Source organism: Triturus cristatus, chromosome 1_2 (assembly GCF_964204655.1).
Source record: "Triturus cristatus chromosome 1_2, aTriCri1.1, whole genome shotgun sequence".
NCBI lineage: Eukaryota > Metazoa > Chordata > Amphibia > Caudata > Salamandridae > Triturus > Triturus cristatus.
In genome coordinates, this window is record NC_140580.1 from 1163400208 (window position 1) to 1163419731 (window position 19524).

A 19524-nucleotide genomic window follows, 5' to 3' on the forward strand; every position below is an offset into this window, starting at 1 on the left:
CTGCTCTTGAACACGTGTCCAGCCAGCCTGCCATTGCATGTGCGTGTTGCACCACTGGGTTTTCTAAATACGTATCCAGACTACCATAGCAGGCTGGTGTAGGCTTTGCACCGATGGTGTCTCTGCATACGTGGCAAGCTGCCAGTGCAGACTGGTGTATGCGTTGCAGCATTGGTGTGCCTAAACATGTACCCAGCTTGCAATTGTGGGCTGGTGGGCGCAATGGAACCAATGGTGTGACAAAAATGTGTCCAGCTTGCAGGGCTCGAGTCGGGGTACCACGCGGGTGGACGGCATCCCCCCACTTATTTTACCGGGAGCTCGATAACTGGAGCACATGGAGCCACGCATTCACTTTTTGGCCTCTCTGGGGCGAGATCGGAGCTCATTCAGAACGCTGCTCATGCGCTGGCTTCTCTGATGCAATCGCATCTAAGGGATGAGCGAGGGGAGGCAATGAGTCTGATGCAAGCCACCTTTCGTGACATCACTTCCTGTCGTGACGTCAGCATCCTCCCACTTCTTTTTCTAGGACTTGTGCCCTGCCAGCTTGCCATTGTGGGGTGATGGATGCACTGGCAGCGATGGTGTCTCTGAATACATGTCCAGCATGCCAGTGCAGACTGGAACTTCAGGCTGTTAACAGTGGATTGCAGTTGTGCAGCCTCATCATGTTTCCTATCCGCAGTGACAACCGCTTTCCAGTAGTAAAAGTGGCTTTGTCATGATTCGCGGCACATCTGGGCATTCCTCAGCTACAGCTATAAAACACTGGGCATGCAACTGGAACGGCAGACCTCTGCCATTTGCGGGCCTAGGTGGATAGATGCATGGGACCAGAGATCCTGGAACTGCGTAGTGCACTCTGTCAGAGGAAACTGTTGTGCACAGGGAGGATCACTGCCATTGAAACGGACCGGGTGCCCTTCCTGAATAGTGACTGGCCTGGGCTGACGACCTGCTGCTAGGTGGCACCCTGAAGTGTGCTCTCCAAGGGCTTGTTGAGCTTGCCTCCTGATCTTTGGGGGTCTCAGGGACACCAGAGATCTCCTATGAGGGACCCCCCCCCCCACCAAATACCTGTGACATCTGGAGAGCGTTGCCCTATCAAGAGCCAACATCGCCAGCTGGAATCCAAATGGTAGCGCAGCGTGGGCATTGAACTAAGAATAGTGCCTGGAGACCAGATTGCCTCATGCTAAGACCCAACATCTTGCCCCCATCGAAGGCATGTGGCCCCAGCATCGTGGGAACCGTGGCACACATAACTGTCTTGTTGGTGGTGAGTGGATTCAACGGTTGCGGGATTCGACACAGCCGTCTTCATCGATCGTGCTGCATCTGTCTCGTGCAACACGCCGACAGTATGCTAATCGCATGCGGTGTCCGATTCACAGGTTGTGACCCCACGAGGAGGGGGCATAACTGTAGTAGTGTCTTATTGTAGCTCATGAGACATTGCTGAACTTGTGCCTGTGTGTGTGACCGGAACTGTCTGCTGTGACCAATATCAACGTGCACCAGACGTTCGGCCTCATTTTCAGGAAGGTATAGAATTGCAACTCTTCGTTGTGTGTGACCGGAACGGTCTGGTGCGACTTGTTTCACCGTGCACCGGATGTTGTGCCCAATTTCCAGGGTGGGTTTGATTTTGCAACTCTTCATTGTGTGTGACTAAGATGGTCTAGTGCGACCCATATCATCGCGCACCAGATGTTGTGCCCGGGATTGCCTGGGCCCAAGTCTGATCGATGTGTACTTCACGGGTGCCTCTTGTTTCCAAGAGGCCCCCTCGCCTGCTTCATTCCACGATTGTTCCCTTTCTGGTCCTCAGTGGAGCAGACCAACTGCACTCTCCTAACCCGGCCTTCCCCGACGACATTGTGTTGCCAGGTGGTATTGCCCGTCTAGGGCCTGGGTGGTGAGAGTGATTGACGGGGCTTCCGAGAACGATCGCTAGTGGGTCACCGAGACTGTGTGACCCCCTGTGCTTTGCAGAACTGGGCTGGTGCCGGAAGGCCTTTGTGAACCCCTTTGGTGTGACTGACTATTGCTCTCAGTCCGTTCCTGCTCCACATTCTGTGGGTGAACTTGCCAAGTGGCTGCCAAACCCCTTTTTGCCGGCTTCCTCCTTAATGACCTTGCTGCCCACCCCATCTGCTTCCCTGGGACCCTGACGACGAGTGACGTCGGCTCCATGCGGCGTAGTGCCTGGGGCAAGGATGGGGTGTCTCCAATCAGGGGGGTGTAGGATAGTCGGGGTGAATTGGAGGGTGGAGGGAGGTTTGGGGCCTCATGGTCTGCTGCGTGTTATCAATTAACATGCTGGGTTATGGTGGCACATCATTAGGGTGCTGGATGCGTATGTGTGCAAGCATGTTCTGTACGGACCTACCTGATATCCGTTACATCCTGTGGCGGTGCGGAGTGAGTGTGTGTGTGTTTGTGGGAGTGACAGTAGATGAGCCACCTGTGATTCACGACACTGGCCAGCGGTTTGCCAAATACTTACATTTTTTGCTTGGAAAGCAATATGGTTACCATTGGTTTTACCTGCGCGGCCTCGGCCCACGTTGCTGATAAAAAGTGGTATAATTTGTGGCATGTACATATTTCCGATATTGTTGTGACCCGGGGTGCACCGTCTAACTGTGTGGGGTTGACTTTTAATAATTGGTGGGGTGGGCCTGGGCTGGACAACGTATTGCACCGCATTATGGTGCTGGGGGCCATTGGCAAAACAAAACGTGAGGGGGCCTCCCTGCAAGATATGATGAAGGGGCCCCTCACAATCACATTAGTAGGGGCTGAGGGGGCACCCTACAATCTGGGTAACCCTGGGAGGCCCCCACACCGCAGGGGCTGCGGGGGCCTTTGTTACCCCCTGCTGGGGGGGGGGGGGGTGTAGAACTGGATCTTTCCCAAGTGTGCATGTTGCTGATGTCATTCAAACACAGCGATTCTTATCCTCTGCACACGCACGCATCTTATGCAAAATATACCATTTCAATGTATACACGCAATGAAGAGAGTGATTCATATGATTTTCTTTTTTCTTTAATCCGAATCGCCCAGCCAACACGTGTTTCGTCGATAGGGGAAGACCCCACGACTTCTTCAGGGCTCTCAGGCTCTCTTGTATCTAATCTCTATCTCCTCTCCGCCGGTTCTACTTCCGACCCGGCTGGCCAAATGTGAGTAATATTGTATCCAGAAGGATACCAGTTACAAATGAAGCAATCCCTGTGTTCAGGACCGATTTCAATCCCAATAGCAAGTGGTCTAACCAAGAAACTGCTATCCGCAGTAAGTACCCATAAAATAGTATCCTTTTAAAGCGAGTACGATGTGTGCTCGTCGAATCCGTGCCGTGTTCGAGTGTTGAACCGGAAGCCTTCAATATACAATATCACTCATATTTGCACAGCCGGGTCAAAGCGTCTGACCCCTGCACACCAACTGCAAGTTGCACGTGCTGACCCTTGTGCGAGGACCCCTTGGCCAGGTGTCTGGCTCACTACCCCCATGTCCCCCACCCCTTCTTCCGCATGTATGTGTGTGTGGAGTCAAGTGTGTGCATGTGTGTGGAGTCAAGTATTTGTGTGTGTGGTGTCAAGCGTGTGGTGTCAAGTGTTTGCATGTGTTGAGTCAAGTGTGCATGTGTTGAGGCAAGTGTGTGTTGAGTCAAGTGTGTGTGTGTGTTTGGAAGTTGAGTCACGTGTGTATGTGTGTGTGGAGCCAAGTGTGTATGGAGCCACGTGTGTATGTGTGTGTGGAGTCAAGTGTGAGTGTGTTTGTGGAGTCAAGTGTGTGTGTGGAGTCAAGTGTGTGTGTGTGTGTGTGTGTGTGGAGTCAAGTGTATGTGTGGAGTCAAGTATGTGTGTGGAGTCAAGTGTGTGTGAGGAGTCAAGTGTGTGTATGTGTGGAATCAAGTATATGTGTGGAGTCAAGTATGTGTGTGTGGAGTCAAGTATGTGTGTGTGTGTGTGGAGTCAAGTATGTGTGTGTGTTCATGTGTATGGAGTAAAGTATGTGTGTGTGGAGTCAAGTGTGTGTATGTGTGGAGTCCAGTGTGTGTGTGTGTGGAGCCAAGTGTGTGTGTGTGGAGCCAAGTGTGTGTGTGTGGAGCCAAGTGTGTGTGTGTGGAGCCAAGTGTGTGTGAGTGTGTAGTCAAGTGTGTGTGTGTGGAGTCAAGTGTGTGTGTGGAGTCAAATGTGTGTGAGTGTTTGAAGTCAAGTATGTGTGTGTGGAGTCAAGTGTGTGTGTGTGTGTGTGTGTGTGTGTGTGTGTGTGTGTGTGTGTGTGTGTGTGTGTGTGTGGAATAAAGTATGTGTGTGTGAGGAGTCAAGTGTGTGTATGTGTGGAGTCAAGTGTGTGTGTGTTTGTGTGTGGAGTCAAGTGTGTGTGTGTGTGTGTGTGGAGTCAAGTGTGTTCATGTGTATGGAGTAAAGTATGTGTGTGTGGAGCCAAGTGTGTGGAGCCAAGTGTGTGTGTGTGGAGTCAAGTGTGTGTGTGGAGTCAAATGTGTGTGTGTGTGTGGAGTCAAGTATGTGTGTGTGGAGTCAAGTGTGTGTGTGTGTGTGTGTGTGTGAGAGTATGGAATCAAGTATGTGTGTGTGTGTGTGAGGAGTCAAGTGTGTGTGTATGTGTGGAGTCAAGTGTGTGTGTGTTTGTGTGTGGAATCAGGTGTGTGTGTGGAGTCAAGTGTGTTTGTGTGTGTGGATTCAAGTGTGTGTGTGGAGTTAAATGTGTGAGTGTGTGGAGTCAAGTATGTGTGTGTGTGGAGTCAAGTGTGTGTGTGTGTGGAGTCGTGTGTGTGTGTGGAGTCAAGTGTGTGAGTGTGTGAAGTCAAGTATGTGTGTGTGTGTGCATGGAATCAAGTATGTGTGTGTGTGTGGAGTCAAGTGTGTGTGTGTGTGTGGAGTCAAGTGTATGTGTAGGGAGTCAAGTGTGTTTGTGTGTAGAGTCAAGTGTGGAGTCAAGGGTGTGTGTGTAGAGTAAAGTGTGTGTGTGTGTAGAGTCAAGTGTGTGTGTGGGGTCAAGTGTGTGTGGGGAGTCAAATGTGTGTAGTTACTTGCACGTAACTAGTCGCCCCACGCTCGCTGGAAGGAGGGGCTTCTCCAGGGAAGGTGTCCTGTGCTCAGCAGATGCTGAATGAATAAGACAATCCAGGAATCAATTAATCAGACATTTCTACACGATCACCACCGGGGTGTCTTGTTCTCCGATCTGCGGGGGCCCCGTAGACCAACACCAAGTAGTAAAGGGCCCCCAGCAGACATGCCCATCTCACAACATAGGGGCCTGGTGACGGGGTTTGTTGATGTGTGCCAGCAGGGGTCAGAGGGTGAAGGAAGGGGGCTAAGGGGGTGTTAAAATCATGGCCCACCATCTGATAAGGAAGGACTAAAACCACTTTAAACTGGCAAATCAGACAGAACCGAACAGGCAGGGGCAAGGTGAGAAGGGCGCAGCTGTTGGCATAACCTTAATGCACACAGCTGCATGCGCTGCTCAGAAAACTAGCGCCCTGGGCCCTGGCCCAGCTCGCAACGCTGGAGACCGCCCTGTATACACTGCCTCATTTAGGCTCCACTGCCCTGGACACAGAGGGGACACGTGGCACAGGGGCCGGGGGCAGTCAATGCATGGGCATTGGTGTGCACATCGAGAGCGGATGGTCAGAACACGGCACTGGCACTTGGTATTACGTCCACACGGTTTTTGTCCCCCCACCCCTGCAGACCCCTGAGACAGACCAATCACTCGTCATCCACACGTTTCTTAAAGCACCCTGGGCCAGGGAAGACATGCTCGCCTATCTATGGGCACCTTGATGCCCCTGTGAGCCCTTGGCACTCACTGCTGCCCCCTCCCGGCAGTCCAAGGGACCTGCACTACTCTACCTACGCTGATCACTCTGCGATGGTTGCCAATTGACGCAAGGGCTGTCCATAAGACTGCCTGCATCACCCATAAAGCCCCGCACACAGCCACTCTCCGTTACCTGGCGGACAAACTCAAGCCATCATGAGGCCCCTGTGGGCCCTTGGCACTCACTGGTGCCGCCCATCGGCAGTCCAAGGGATCTGGACTACATTACACCTAAGCTGATCACCCTGCGATGGTTGTGCACTGTCTACAAGACTGCCTGCATCACCTATAAACCCTGCACACAGCCACTCCCCGTTACCTGGTGGACAAACTGAAGCCATCATGAGGCCCCTGTGAGCCCTTGGCACTCACTGGTGCCGCTCATCGGATCTCGGCTACATTACACCTATGCTGATCACCCTGCGATGGTTGTGCACTGTCTACAAGACTGCCTGCATCACCTATAAACCCTGCACACAGCCACTCCCCGTTACCTGGTGGACAAACTGAAGCTGTCCGGTGGCTCCAGACCATTGCGAAACGCCAAAGCAACGCTCCTTGAACCCAGGGCCAGACTGGCCGCAGCGGGCATCAGACGTTTCCCCGGGAGCCTGGAAGGGTGGGGACCGGTTTGGCAGCTGTGGGGGCCGGTTTTGTTACTGGTGGCCGTTTTTGCAGCGGTGCTGCAATATCGGCCCCAGTGACAAAAGCCGCAGTGCTTCACACTTGCACCCTTCATCATGGAGGGAGGGGTGGTGTTGGTCTGACAACATGCCAGGGCTGCTTTGGGGTTCCCAGTTTGAGCCTGCTTGAACCCCCATCCTCTAAAAGGGAAGAACCGATTGCACAATCCTTCTCTGGAAGCGCCACCAGAATCTGGAATTCACTACAAACCTGCCCAACCACCTCGCTGGCGACTGTAAAAACAGACCTGGAAGCTCTTTTCCTCGTGGGATAGTTTAGGTAAGACACTGCAACAGTGGCGGCTCTCTCGCTAGGGTGCAGGAGCGTCGCCCCACTGCTTTTAAGCAGTGCGAAGAGGAATTTATTATCATTTTATGCTTCGTGCTGCTTTGCGGGTGGGTGGGTGGGCGGGGCTGCTCTGCTCTCGGGGCAGCGGAGGGGTGGTTTGCCCACTCCTAAGTGCGCAATGACAGTTTGGTCGGCCCTCTCAGGTCGCCCAAACCAGTGATGCGCACTCTCCCTGTTCTCCATGCGGGCTGCATTACAGCGTGCATGCAGACCAAGCCCAGTCCCCCATTACCTGGTTGAGCGTCGAACCAGGACGCTCAAAACCAATCACAATGCTGCATTGCAGCATTGTGTTTGGTCAGGGGAGCCTGGGTGCCTACCAATCACGAAGCTGCATTGCAGCATTATGATTGGTCAGTGGGGCATGACTGTGCTTCCGTCGGAGACAGAGAAGAGCAGAAGCGGGGACGCCGGACCCGGCGCAAAGGTAAGGTTTTTATATATTTTTTATTTTTTTTTATTACGCGCAACACTCCCCCTCCCCCCCCCCCCCCCCCCCCCACCGCCTGCCACCCCTCACCCCCCCTCGTGAGCAATGCCGGCCGTCGCTGCACCGCTATCAACTCTTGGCGCAGACATCTACACGACCTGAAGCTTTTCACTGCCGCACACAAACCCTTTTGTAGATTCTGTTTTATGCAGTGACCTGCCATGTTGTACTCTCCACCTTTGTCACTATTTACAGCAGTATGTGTTTGTCTTAAATCATCTATAACTTCAATGTAAGGAAACATTGCTCTCGTGAAACACTCTAGCACCTTTGGGTAATGTCGGCGCTATGTAAATAAATGTCGGAGCACGTGAGGCTGGCCCTGGTGGGGCTGGAGAGGCTGGGCCTGTTGGTATGGAAGCTTTTTCTGACATTGCCACTTTATGAAGCTCTTATGTAAACCTCTTTGTTTTATTGTAAAGCTATCTGGCACCTTCAGGTAATGTCCCTGCTATATACAAATGCATACATAAATACACTGCAGCACAATGGGTAAAGCTCCTAGCAGGCCTCATGCTCAGGGCGCTGTAAACAAAAACCTACAATCTGGCCCGCCCTCTTGTAGAGGTGACCCCCACTCCAGTGAGTGGGTGCTCAGAACGCAGCTGCCCTCTTGCTGCCAGACCAGGTACGGTACAGAAGAGGGAATGAACGTCTGCCGTTGGCCCCAACTCCCTTGTTCCTTATAGTGCTTAATACTGGTAGTATGGCCAGCCCTCAAATAGTCTTAAGGTCCTAGGGAACATGAGGACCTGGCACCACCAATCAGGGGACACGAGGGGCCAGGCCCCACCAATCAGAGAACAGGCTCCACCAATCAGGGAACATTGGGGTGTGGGCCCCAACAATCAGTGAACATCTGCGGCCAGGCCCCACCAATCAGAGAACATAAGGTGCCAGGGACCCACCAATCAGAGAACATGAGATTTCAGGTCCCCACCAATCATAGAACGTGAAGGGCCAGGGCCCCATCAAACAGTGAACCTGAGGGGTCAAGGCCCCACCAATCAGAGAACATGAGGTGCCAGGGCCCCAGCAATCAGTGAACATGAGGGTCTGGCCCCACAAATCAGAGAACCGCAGGGGCCAGGCCCCACCAATAAGAGAACATGAGGGACATGGGCCCCACCAATCAGAGAGCATGTGGGGGCAAGGGCCCCACCAATCAAAGAACATGAGGGGCCGTATATCACCAATCAGAGAACAAGGGGCCGAACCTCAAACAATCAGAGAACAAAAGGTATTGGGCCCCAGCAATCAGAGAACATTTGGGGCCGGGCTCCACCAATAAGGGAACATTAGGGGCTGCAACCCCCCTAATCCGTGAACAACTGGGGCTGGACCCCACCAATCAGAGAACATAAGGTGCCACGGACGCACCAAACAGAGAACATGAGATTTCAGGGCCCCACCAATCAGATAATGTGAAGGGCAAGGGCCCCACCAATCAGTGAACATAAAGGACCAGGCCCCACCAATAAGTGAACATACAGAGAACATGAGGGACCAGGCCCCACCAATCAAAGCACATGAGGAACCTGTCCCCAACAATCAGAGAGCATGAGGTGGCAAGGGCCCCACCAATCAGAGAACATGAGGGGCCGGACACCACGAATCGGAGAACCCTCAGCTGTGCAACATAATTTCCCACCAACTCAGCACCCGCATTGCAGGCTAGCGCCCTGAAATAAGCACAAGATTACATTCGGTGTGCTATATAAGACTCAATAAGTAGCATTAAATATACACATTTACACCGGGAGTGGAACGCAGCTAGTCCATCATGCACTGTCATCATAAAGAAGTATAGGGCCCTGGCCAAGACGTATTTTCAGGGCCCCTTTTTGGAACAACCATGAATTGTATTACACATGTTTTGCTAAATCAAGCCACATGATTCCAAAAATAAAGAATTGTACGTTAATGGTTGGGATACAGAAATAGACAAGACTGTGATAGAGAGGACATTTCCTTTCCCAGGGGTCCCTTGGAAGGTGAGGGTCCGGGCACGTGTCCACTTTGCCCCGCTTTAAAACGCCTCTGATTCATGCTGTGAAGGTGTATAGAGGGCTGGGGGCGCAGCCACCACTCCCGGTAGAGAGGAGGCAGAATTCGGTGAGCCAGGGGCTATGCTGGCATTTATATCATGGACTTTCAAAACATGGTATACATTATAGCATAAGCAGTGAGAGCAGATATCACATGGGCTGTGGGGCGGACATCACACGGGTCAGTATTAATGGTCATCCCATTAGCTGTAGAAGCTGTTTTCTCTGGGCAGTAATTGTTTTATTATATGGGCACTGGTATCAGTTATTCAAACTATGGAAGTATTTACATTCTAGGCTGAGAGCATGTATCACATGGGCTGTGGTAATATAGACTCTGAGAGCATTTACCACATGGGCTGTGGTAACAGTTGATTTATAGGCTAGGAGAGCATTTGTCATATGAGCTGTGTGGTAAAGTTGTTTTCTAGGCTGTGAGAGCATTTATCACAGGGGTTGTGTGGTAAAGTTGTTTTCTAGGCTGTGAGAGCTTTTATCACAAGGGTTGCGCGGTATAGTTGTTTTTTAGGCTGTGAGAGCGTTTATCACATGGATTGTTTGGTAAAGTTGTTTTCTAGGCTGTGAGAGCGTTTATGAAACGGGCTGTGTGGTAGAGTTGTTTTCTAGGCTGTGCGAGCATGTATCACATGGATTATGTGGTAACGTTGTTTTCTAGGCTGTGAGAGCATTTATCACATGGATTGTGTGGTAAAGTTGTTTTCTAGGCTGCGAGAGCATTTATCACAAGGGTTGCGCGGTATAGTTGTTTTCTAGGCTGTGAGAGCATTTATCACATGGATTGTTTGGTAAAGTTGTTTTCTAGGCTGTGAGAGTGTTTATGAAACGGGCTGTGTGGTAGAGTTGTTTTCTAGGCTGTGAGAGCATTTATCACATGGATTGTGTGGTAAAGTTGTTTTCTAGGCTGTGAGCGCATGTATCACATGGGTTGTGGTAACAGTTGGCTTCTAGGCTGTGTGAGCAGTTGCTCTATGGCCTGTGGGAAAAGATATTTCCTAGGCTGCAGCTGTGCTTATTATGGACGGGAGGCTCTATGGCATGCGATGTGGGGATTATTACATGGCCTGAAGAGAAGTCGTTTCCTATTTGGTTACAGATAGGCAGTTACTTCCTAGTTTGCAAGACAAAGGTATCACATGGGCCGTGGAAACAGATATTTCTTAGTCTGAGGGACAATTATCACATGGGCTGTGTGAGTTGCTTTCCCATTGCCTATGCAGGCATTTATTACATGGGCTGTGGGAGGACTTAGCCCACAGCGTGGGGAACATTTATGGCATGGGCTGCGAGGGCACTTACCCCATAACATGCAGGGCATGTATCTCATGGGCTTTGGGGGTAATTATCCCACTGCCTGCTTGGGCGCTTATCACAGGGACTAGGGGCTACCAAGTCCTGGCCCTCTGGGTGCGTGGAAAATAGATGCATTTGCTGTAAGAGCAGAAGGTCTCTCAATGGGCAGTAGGATCAGGTATTCGACGGGAGCTGGGAGTGGTTCTTAGCTCTGGAGTTAGCCAACACCTTTTGATGTTAATAAAATGATGTGAATAATATACTAAAAGGGGCTTTTATCCAGCTCTTCATTCATTGGTCTGTCAATGTGTCGTTCACATTTTTGGCTCACCCACCACACAATACAGCAGGCGGCACAGGGCTCACTGTGCGCTTACACGCAAAAAGTAGTCCCCTTGTGCAGTTTTACAAAAAGAAATCACAAAATGTAGTCAATCATCACATTGGCAGCCTGAACCCAGGCTTACTTAGGCCCTTTGCCAAAGCTTGTTACATTGGCAGTCGGAGCAGTGATGTCATTGGTGGAGGGAGCTGTTAGTACACAGGATGGACTGAAGTCATGATGGGTACAACTTTAGCATGACCATAGCACCCACGTCAAGTGTAAAGATGTACACGTGCAGCGCCGGTTTCAGAGCTAGAGTTTACCATCCATAGCGCGGTTATCCACCGGGCGGGGAAAGGGCCAGGATCCGCCTTGGTGGTCGCAGCACACCAGGGGTCCCTACTGCTGGGCGAGCGGCTATTGTAGGAGTCTTATTGCTTCCCGGAAACAGAAGATATTGTATGTTAAATACAACCGCCACCTGCTGGTAGAGTCGAGTACGGCAACCTGAAGCGGCTAGTAGCGGACAAGTGGTGCGTGCACAGAGTTCTATTCAGTGCATTGCAGGACGCATGGCCCAGGGTGGTATAGCAGACATATTACATGGAAGCTGATAACCACGCCTGGTGGCATCTCAGTGCAAAGGAGGCTGCATCGAAGCCTGAAGGATCAGTTACTTACTGGAGGGAGGGAGTGCTTTATTGCAAGGGTACCTGGAGAATTAAGTTATTGCATGGGTACTAGAGAAGGGGCCGAGTTATCACCTGACACTGAGAGGTGCAGTATCAACCTCCGAACAAGAAGGAGCTAATACTTCATGGGGGACTAGAAAAATCAATTATTGCCTGTGACATGGGAGGGCCAGATAGCTTCTGTGAAAGGATGGATAGTTATTACATGAGAATTGAAAACGCTGGTTATCACATGATGGCAGATGGGAGCAGATACTTACATGGGGCTGGAAAAAACAGTCATTGCATCGAGGCTAGTGGAAGATGTTATTGCATGGCAAATGGATGGTGCAATTACTGCACGTGGACAGGAGTGGTAAGCACTGTGGACTGGCAGAAGATGTTATTGCACAGGGAGCGGCAGATATTACATTGGCAGCGGAAGGGCCAGTTACTGATGGTATTTCATAGGGACTGGAGGATGCAGCTATGGAGAGCAGTTACTGTATGGTGTTGGTGAGGGCTGGTAATAATACACAGGGGAGGGAAAGGGCAGTTATTGCATGGGAGGGAGGAGACAGGGCCTGCTTGTGGCTCCAAGGAACAATCATTACAGAGACCTGGAAGGAGGCTTGGCATAGGGCTGAAGAGAACAGCTATTGCATATGCCTTTGAGGGGGGTGCTAATTAATTGGGGCTGAAGGAGACAGTTATCTCTTGGACATTACATTGTGACTGTGAGAGAGAATTTATTGCCTTGGTGAATGGGTGAGCAATCATAGTACATGGGCTGTGGTGAAAAGTCATCGCTCTGGGAGCGGGAGGGACTTATACAGCAGGTATCATCAGATAAGCACATATCACAGTGGGATGTGGTGAGGAGTCACTAAATGAGAGATAGAAGGAGAAGCTATTATGGGACTGGAAATGAAAACTATTGCATAGGGCAGGAAGAACCACTAATTGCATGGCAGTTATCATGTGAGGCCTGGGTGAGTGGTTATTGTGTTGGTGGTCGGTAAATGAGTGGGTACCGGGTAGAGAGGTTATCACATGGGGCCATATATTGGTGCTGTGGTAAGGGCTTGAGAGAGTACTTATAGCATCGCAGCCAGTCTGGAGGCGCTATATGGGAACTAGAGACAGCAGAAGGCCTGGGTAGAAGCATCAAACGGAAGCATTTATCGCAAGGGGCAGGGAGGCGCAGTTATTGCCTGGCGTTGGGGTGATAATCACATGGTGTAGGGGTCAGCATGTAGGGGTAAAGAACACAGTTATCCAATATGGCTCAGAGGGATAAATGACTCCATGTTGGCTTGGGCAAGCTCTTATCGCATGGGGTGATCGACACAGAGGTCAGTGGTTATAATATTGCACTGTGAAGAGGTGTTGCACTACGAGTGGCGTGAGCAGTTATACGGGGCTGTAGGAACTCATTAATATAGGGGAGCTTATTTGAATACTTATTACACAGAAGAAAGACTAAAAGGTTATTGCACTGGGGCAAATGTGAGCAGTTTTGCACGGAGGACATCCCTGCAGTTATTACATATGAAATAGGTTGAAGCGTTATTGTATTGTTGCTTGTGTGAACAGTTTTTCAATGGGGGAGCGTGTGAATCTGAATTCTAAAATATTTGATTGGGTTAAGGCCCCAGCCACAGAGATGATCAATAAATCTCAGTGAATAGCAGTAATGGTGAGATATCTCTGGAGGTGAACGCGCTTGGGGGAGAGAGCTTTGTTTCCTGAAGTCCCAGATTTTAATCGAAGTAGTATAGAAGGTTAATATGTCTTGTGCTAAACACATCATCTAACACGCAGATTACAGATTTTTATTTTATGTAGGTAGGTAAGTGGGTCACTACTTTTAACACCTAGGGGCAGATTTACAAGCCCCTTGTGCCTCCTTGCGTCGCCACTGTCACTTTTTTTGACACCACAGCGGCACAAACAATGCGGTCAATTTACAATGTGACGCATCTAGGGAGGTTTGTCACGTTGCTCCAGGTATAATGTATGCAGGGTAGGCGTCCCTACGCAAAAAGCCATATAGAACTGATGCAGTGTAATTTACATTTCACTGTGTCACTCTACACCTTCCCTGCGTCAAAATCCGTACGCCTGCTCACACCTGGCGTGAGGAAAGACGCATGGCTTTTTGTTTGGGACTCACCCATCTATTGTGGTGCATTGCTGGAGTTGGGTCACTTTCATGAGCAACTCCAGCTCTGCGTCACTTTTGTGCCAGCAGATGCATCAGTATTTCTGGCGCATCTGATAATCCTTGCGCCATTGAGCACAGTATTGTAAATACAGTGCATCCATGGTGGCGCAAGGACATTTGGCACTGGCGCAAAGAAACTGATGCATCTATGTAGACGAGTCAGTGCCTTGTAAATCTGCCCCAGAGATCCTTTTGTTACCCTACCTAGCAATATGGCCGATGCCTGGTGGAGCTGCCTAGGTCGCTATAGAGGAGATTAGCTGTGGATCACCCCCTCGGCCGTCACCTACCCAGGCGGACATTGGACAGACTTTTCTTCGTTCCTCCACCGTGTCTCCTTTCCTCCCTCGCCTTCCGACGAATCAGCCGGTTTGTTTGACTTTCACTTTGTCTTTTTGGTTCCCTTGAATTACTTTCCCCCTTGCCGGTCTTCCCGACACGATCTTCATTCCAACCCCATTTTACTTTTCCCCTCTTTCTTCTATACCCCATAGGTTATGTGTATACGTTAAGCTATGCTCTAGTAACTCATGTTACTGTGTAACACTGGTTTTTTTCCTGTGTTATACTAGGCTCCTGTAACTGACGTAATTTAGTAAATCGCTAACCCTCATGTAAAGCGCTCGGATACCTCTGGGTCTAGCCAGCGCTATATAAAACTCTGCAACTAAATAAATAAGCTGTAATCCGGGCTGCTTTGAACAGGTGTTACAGAGGGGGCAGGTTAATGTGAGCAGTTGGGGCATTCAGACTCAGAGCAGCACTTATCGTATGGGACGGTAAGTAAGAACTGGACAGGAGCAGTTGACGTGCCACGATCATGTATTCCATGGGGATGGTGTGAGTAGTTATTACATGGGATCACGTTAAGGAATGATTGTGCTAGTATGAGTAATCATGTCATGGAGGCTGGTTTGAACACCTTTTACATAGGGAAAGATTGAGGAGTTATTGCATGGGGCTAATGTGAGCAGTTATTGTATTGAGACATAGGTAAGTGGTTATTGTATGGGGCTGTAAGCAGCTATCAGACAGAGGCTGGTGTGAGCAGTTATCACGCCAGGATGTGGTGAGAATTTATTACATGGGGTTAGGTTGAGGGGTTATTGCATTAGGGCTGATGTGGGCAGGTTTGCATGAGTGATGTGATCAGTTATTACATGGGGTTAGGGTAGGAAGGTATTGCATGGGAAGAGGTGCGTCTGATTCTGTCTCAAGATGCAGAGGGGTTTGGTGTTCACAATAGGTCGTTCTGTAGGGGGTGATTTTCAGAAGAGGTACCCCAGCTTTTCTTCTCGGGGGAGGGGTTCTTTTTGGGGAGGTATGTGTTCACTCGGGTGTCAGGGTAATTACAGTAGTGCATGCTACCCTCCCGGTGCAGTGGGGTCTGATACTTAGTGCACGTCTGAACAGTATTTGGGGGGCTGTGCTCCCCAGAAGGGAGCAGTAGGGTCTGATACTTACTGTACGTCTGAACAGTATTTGGGGGGCTGTGCTCCCCATAGGGAGCAGTGAGGTCTGATACTTAGTGTACGTCTGAACAATATTTGGGGGTCTGTGCTCCCCAGAAGGGAGCAGTGGGGTCTGATACTTAGTGTACGTCTGAACAGTGTTTGGGGGGGGGGGGGGGGCTGTGCTCCCCAGAAGGGAGCAGTGGGGTCTGATACTTAGTGTACGTCTGAACAGTATTGGGGGGGCTGTGCTCCCCAGAAGGGAGCAGTGAGGTCTGATACTTAGTGTACGTCTGAACAGTATTTGGGGGGCTGTGCTCCCCATAAGGGAGCAGAGGGGTCTGATACTTACAGTACGTCTACACAGTATTTTGGGGGGATGCTGCTCCCCAGATAGGGGCAGCGAGATCTGTTACTCGCAGTACGTCCACGCAGTATTTTGGGGGGCTCTGCAGTGGGGCCTGATACAGTCCGTCTATACAGTAATTTTGGGTACTGTGCTCCCTAGAAGAGGCCAGCGGGGTCTGATACTCACAGTATGTCTACACAGTATTTCGGGGGGCTCTGCTCCCCAGAAGAGGCCAGTGGGGTCTTATAGTCATGGTATGTCTACACAGTATTTTGGAGGGCTCTGCTCACAAGAAGGGGCCCAGTGGTGTCTGATACTGACAGTATGTCTATACAGTATTTTGGGGGGGCTCTGCTCTCCAGAAGAGGCCAGTGGGGTCTTATAGTCACGGTATGTCTACACAGTATTTTGGAGGGCTCTGCTCACAAGAAGGGGCCCAGTGGTGTCTGATACTGACAGTATGTCTATACAGTATTTTGGGGGGCTCTGCTCTCCAGAAGGGGCCAGTGGGTTCGGATCTTCACAGTACGTCTACACAGTATTTTGAGGGGGGCTGATACTCACAGTACGTCTACACAGTATTTTTGGGGGCTCTGCAGTGGGGCCTGATACAGTATGTCTATACAGTATTTTTTTTTTTTGGGGGGGGGGGGGTCTCTGCTCCCCAGTAGGGGCCCACTGGGGTCTATACTCACAGTACCTCTTCACAGTATTTAGGGGGGCTCTGCTCTACAGAAGGGGCCAGTGGGTTCGGATACTCACAGTACGTCTACACATATTTTGGGGGGCTGTGCTCCCCAGAAGGGGCCAGTGGGTTCGGATACTCACAGTACGTCTACACATATTTTGGGGGGCTGTGCTCCCCAGAAGGGGCCAGTGGGTTCGGATACTCACAGTACGTCTACACAGTATTTTGGGGGGGCTCTGGTCCCCAGAAGGGGGCAGGGGGTGCTGATACTTACAGTACGTCTTCCTCGTCAGCTCCTCCACCACCTCGGGCTTCAGCTTGCTATTGGATTTCCCCATCCTGCTCCTGGGGGGTCCCGCGGGGCGCTCAGGGCATCAATCCGGAGGGGGGGTCCGGGCCCGCGCCCCGTCTCTGATGCGGATCCCGGGAGGGGTGAGGGGGTGGCTCTGGAGCTCGGGTGGGTAGATTCTGTTGGGGTGGGGCGCAGTGGGTCGCTCCGGTGGAGGGGGCGGGGGGATGCCCCGTCTCTGACAGATGGGGGGTCCCCGGAACTGCCTGGGCTCCTCTCCTCGCGGCCTCTCTGCCTCTCCTCCTCCTCTGTCTCCTCCCCTCCTTCTCCTCTCAGCCTCTCCCTCCTCCTCCTCCGCCGCCCTCCTCTGTTGCTCCGTTGTCCCTGGTTACCGACTCTAACCCGTCGCTTCAGAATCCAGAGACGCCCCTCCCAGCGCCGCCTCCCGCGAGCCCTCCTTCTCTCCTCTTCCCTTCCTCTTCCGTCCTTCCCTCCTTCGCTTCGCCTGCCCCCTCTCTCTTCCCTCTCCCCCTCTCTTTGTTCCTTCTCTCATGGCCATTTCCTTTTTATCCTTCGCTATTTACTACACCCAGTTCTTTTCTCTCTGTTTCTTTGCTCCTTCTCTCCTGATCCATTTATTTTATCCTTCGTTCTTTATTATACCCAGTCTTCTCTTCCCCCTTTCTTCGTTCCTTCCCTTTCTTTCCTGCTCACTTCCTTTCTACCTTCGCTCTTTACTACAGCAAGTCCTTTTCATCCCCTCCCTTTCTTTGTTCCATCCCCTTCTCTCCTGCTCCATTCATTCTATCATTTGCTCTTTACTACTCACAGTCTTCTCTTCCCCTTTCTTCCCTTTCTCCTCTGGTAAGCTCCTTTATACCCTTCGCTCTTACTACACACAGTTCCCCCCTTTCTCCGTTCTCTTCCCTTGCCCCCCCCCACACTTTCTCTATCTCTTCCATTCCCACGGTCCTTCTTTGTATTCTCTTTGCTTCCCTTTCCTCTGTTAAGCTCCGTCTTTCCTTCATATTCCTCCACCTCTACTCCCTTCCTCTTGTCTCTTTCCTCCTACCTGCCTGCCTACATTCTCTTTTCTGCCACCTTGTCTTTCCATATTTTACTTGTCTTTACTCTTTCTCTTCTTCTTTCCTTCTCCCATTACTTCCCCACAGTCCTTCCCCTCATCCGCCTTCCTCTCTCCTCCTCTTCATACTCCCTTTCTGTCATCCCGTCCATCCTCTTCGTCTTTTCTTCCTTGTTTCCCTCGTTTCATGTCTCTTTCCTTCCCCTCTCTCCACTAGTTTCCTTCTTAATTTCGTCTCTTTTTATCCTACGCTTCTTAGTTCTCTGCCCTTTCATTCTTCTCTTCCCTTCATCATTTCATCGACTCTTTCCATGACATGCCCCTTCTTTTTACCCCCCCTTTCTCGCTCCATCTTTCCTTATGCCCCCCCCCTCTTTTCGTCAACTCCCTTATACGTCCTACCTTCTCTCTTTCTTATCTCTTCTGCCTTTCTCCCTTTCATCCACTCCTTGCCCCTCTCATTCTTTCCCTTGTGGCTGCCTATCTCTTTCTTTCTCCCACTCTGTTCTCCCCTTTCTGAAACCCTCACGTGTCTCTATCCTCTCTTACCTTCCCTTTTAGTTTGTTCAGTTTCCTGCCCCTTGTCTTCTACCCATTTCTCCATCGATCTTGTTCCCTCCCTACTCTCTCTTCCCCCCACCCTCCACCCCTTGCCCCCTGGCACCCTTTCTTATAACCTTATCTCACTCCTGTTTCTAGGTGTCACCTCCAATGCAAGCACGTATTTGTGGGAATGTGCTGCCCTCTTGTGGCCTTCTGTGGTTGCGGCCTAAGGCAGCTAGAACCTGTGTTCATGTTATTTACTTTGCATCACCAGGAGTGTGGAGTGGGGGTGGCGAGAGGGGGTAGTAGTGTATATTGTTTTGTGTAGATAGGGTGGAGGCCTTTACTAATGGACACATGTGCCATCTGGGCACCTCGGAGTGTGCATTTCCCAGCTCGAAGTGTGTGCCCAGTTAATTGGGAGCTTTGTGTCTTGTTAGAGAGCTCGGCATCCATCTAAACCAGACGAGCTGTGTGGGGTGGGTTTAATCTGCTAACCGTGTCCGTCTTTTATTTCCTTCCTAAGAAGACAAGTGGTGACTTTTTTTTAATGCAGATGATTTCAAAATGTTTTATCTTCTTATTTATTTCCAGTTGCTCGTCTCCTACTGGAGTGCATCACTGGCCTGTGTCCACCTCGTACTGAAGGGAGTGGTCGACTTACAAGGGCCAAGCTCTGGAGACTTCTGGTTAATAATTCCCTGAGCTGAACCCTCTTGGAGAGTAGTGTTCAAGCAGAGTCATCCGGGCCACCACCGCCCCCCAAACAGGCCAGAGTCATCCTGACCACTGGTGTCCCCTCCACCCACCCCCACAGACCAGAGTCATCCGGGCCACCACTCTCTCCCACCCCCCAGGCCAGAGTCATCTGGGCCACCACACTACCCCCCCCCCCCCCACACCCCAGGCCAGAGTCATCCGGGCCACATCGCCCCCCTCCACCCCACCCCAGACCGGAGTCATCCAGGTCCCCGGTGTCCCCCCAGGACAGAGTCGTCCAGGCCCCCCGGGGCTCCCCCAGGCCAGAGTCATCCAGGCCCCTGGTGACCCCTCCTCAGGTAAGAGTCTTCCAGGTCCCTGGTGCCCCCCCATCAGGTAAGAGGAATCCAGGCCCCTGGTGCCCTCCCCTCAGGTAAGAGTCA

The 19524-nt window shown here is 51.1% G+C and overlaps 1 protein-coding gene across 1 annotated transcript in view; it reads right to left on the reverse strand.

The window, feature by feature from the left end:
- Positions 1 to 17127, reverse strand: part of NCS1 (neuronal calcium sensor 1) — a 449313-nt gene extending 432186 nt beyond the window's left edge. The window contains exon 1 of the mRNA XM_085613972.1: positions 16741 to 17127. Coding sequence (XP_085470098.1) covers positions 16741 to 16804 — 64 coding nt within the window. The 5' untranslated portion in view covers positions 16805 to 17127. The remainder of the gene's footprint in view (positions 1 to 16740) is intronic.
- Between the last annotated feature and the right edge of the window lie 2397 nt (positions 17128 to 19524).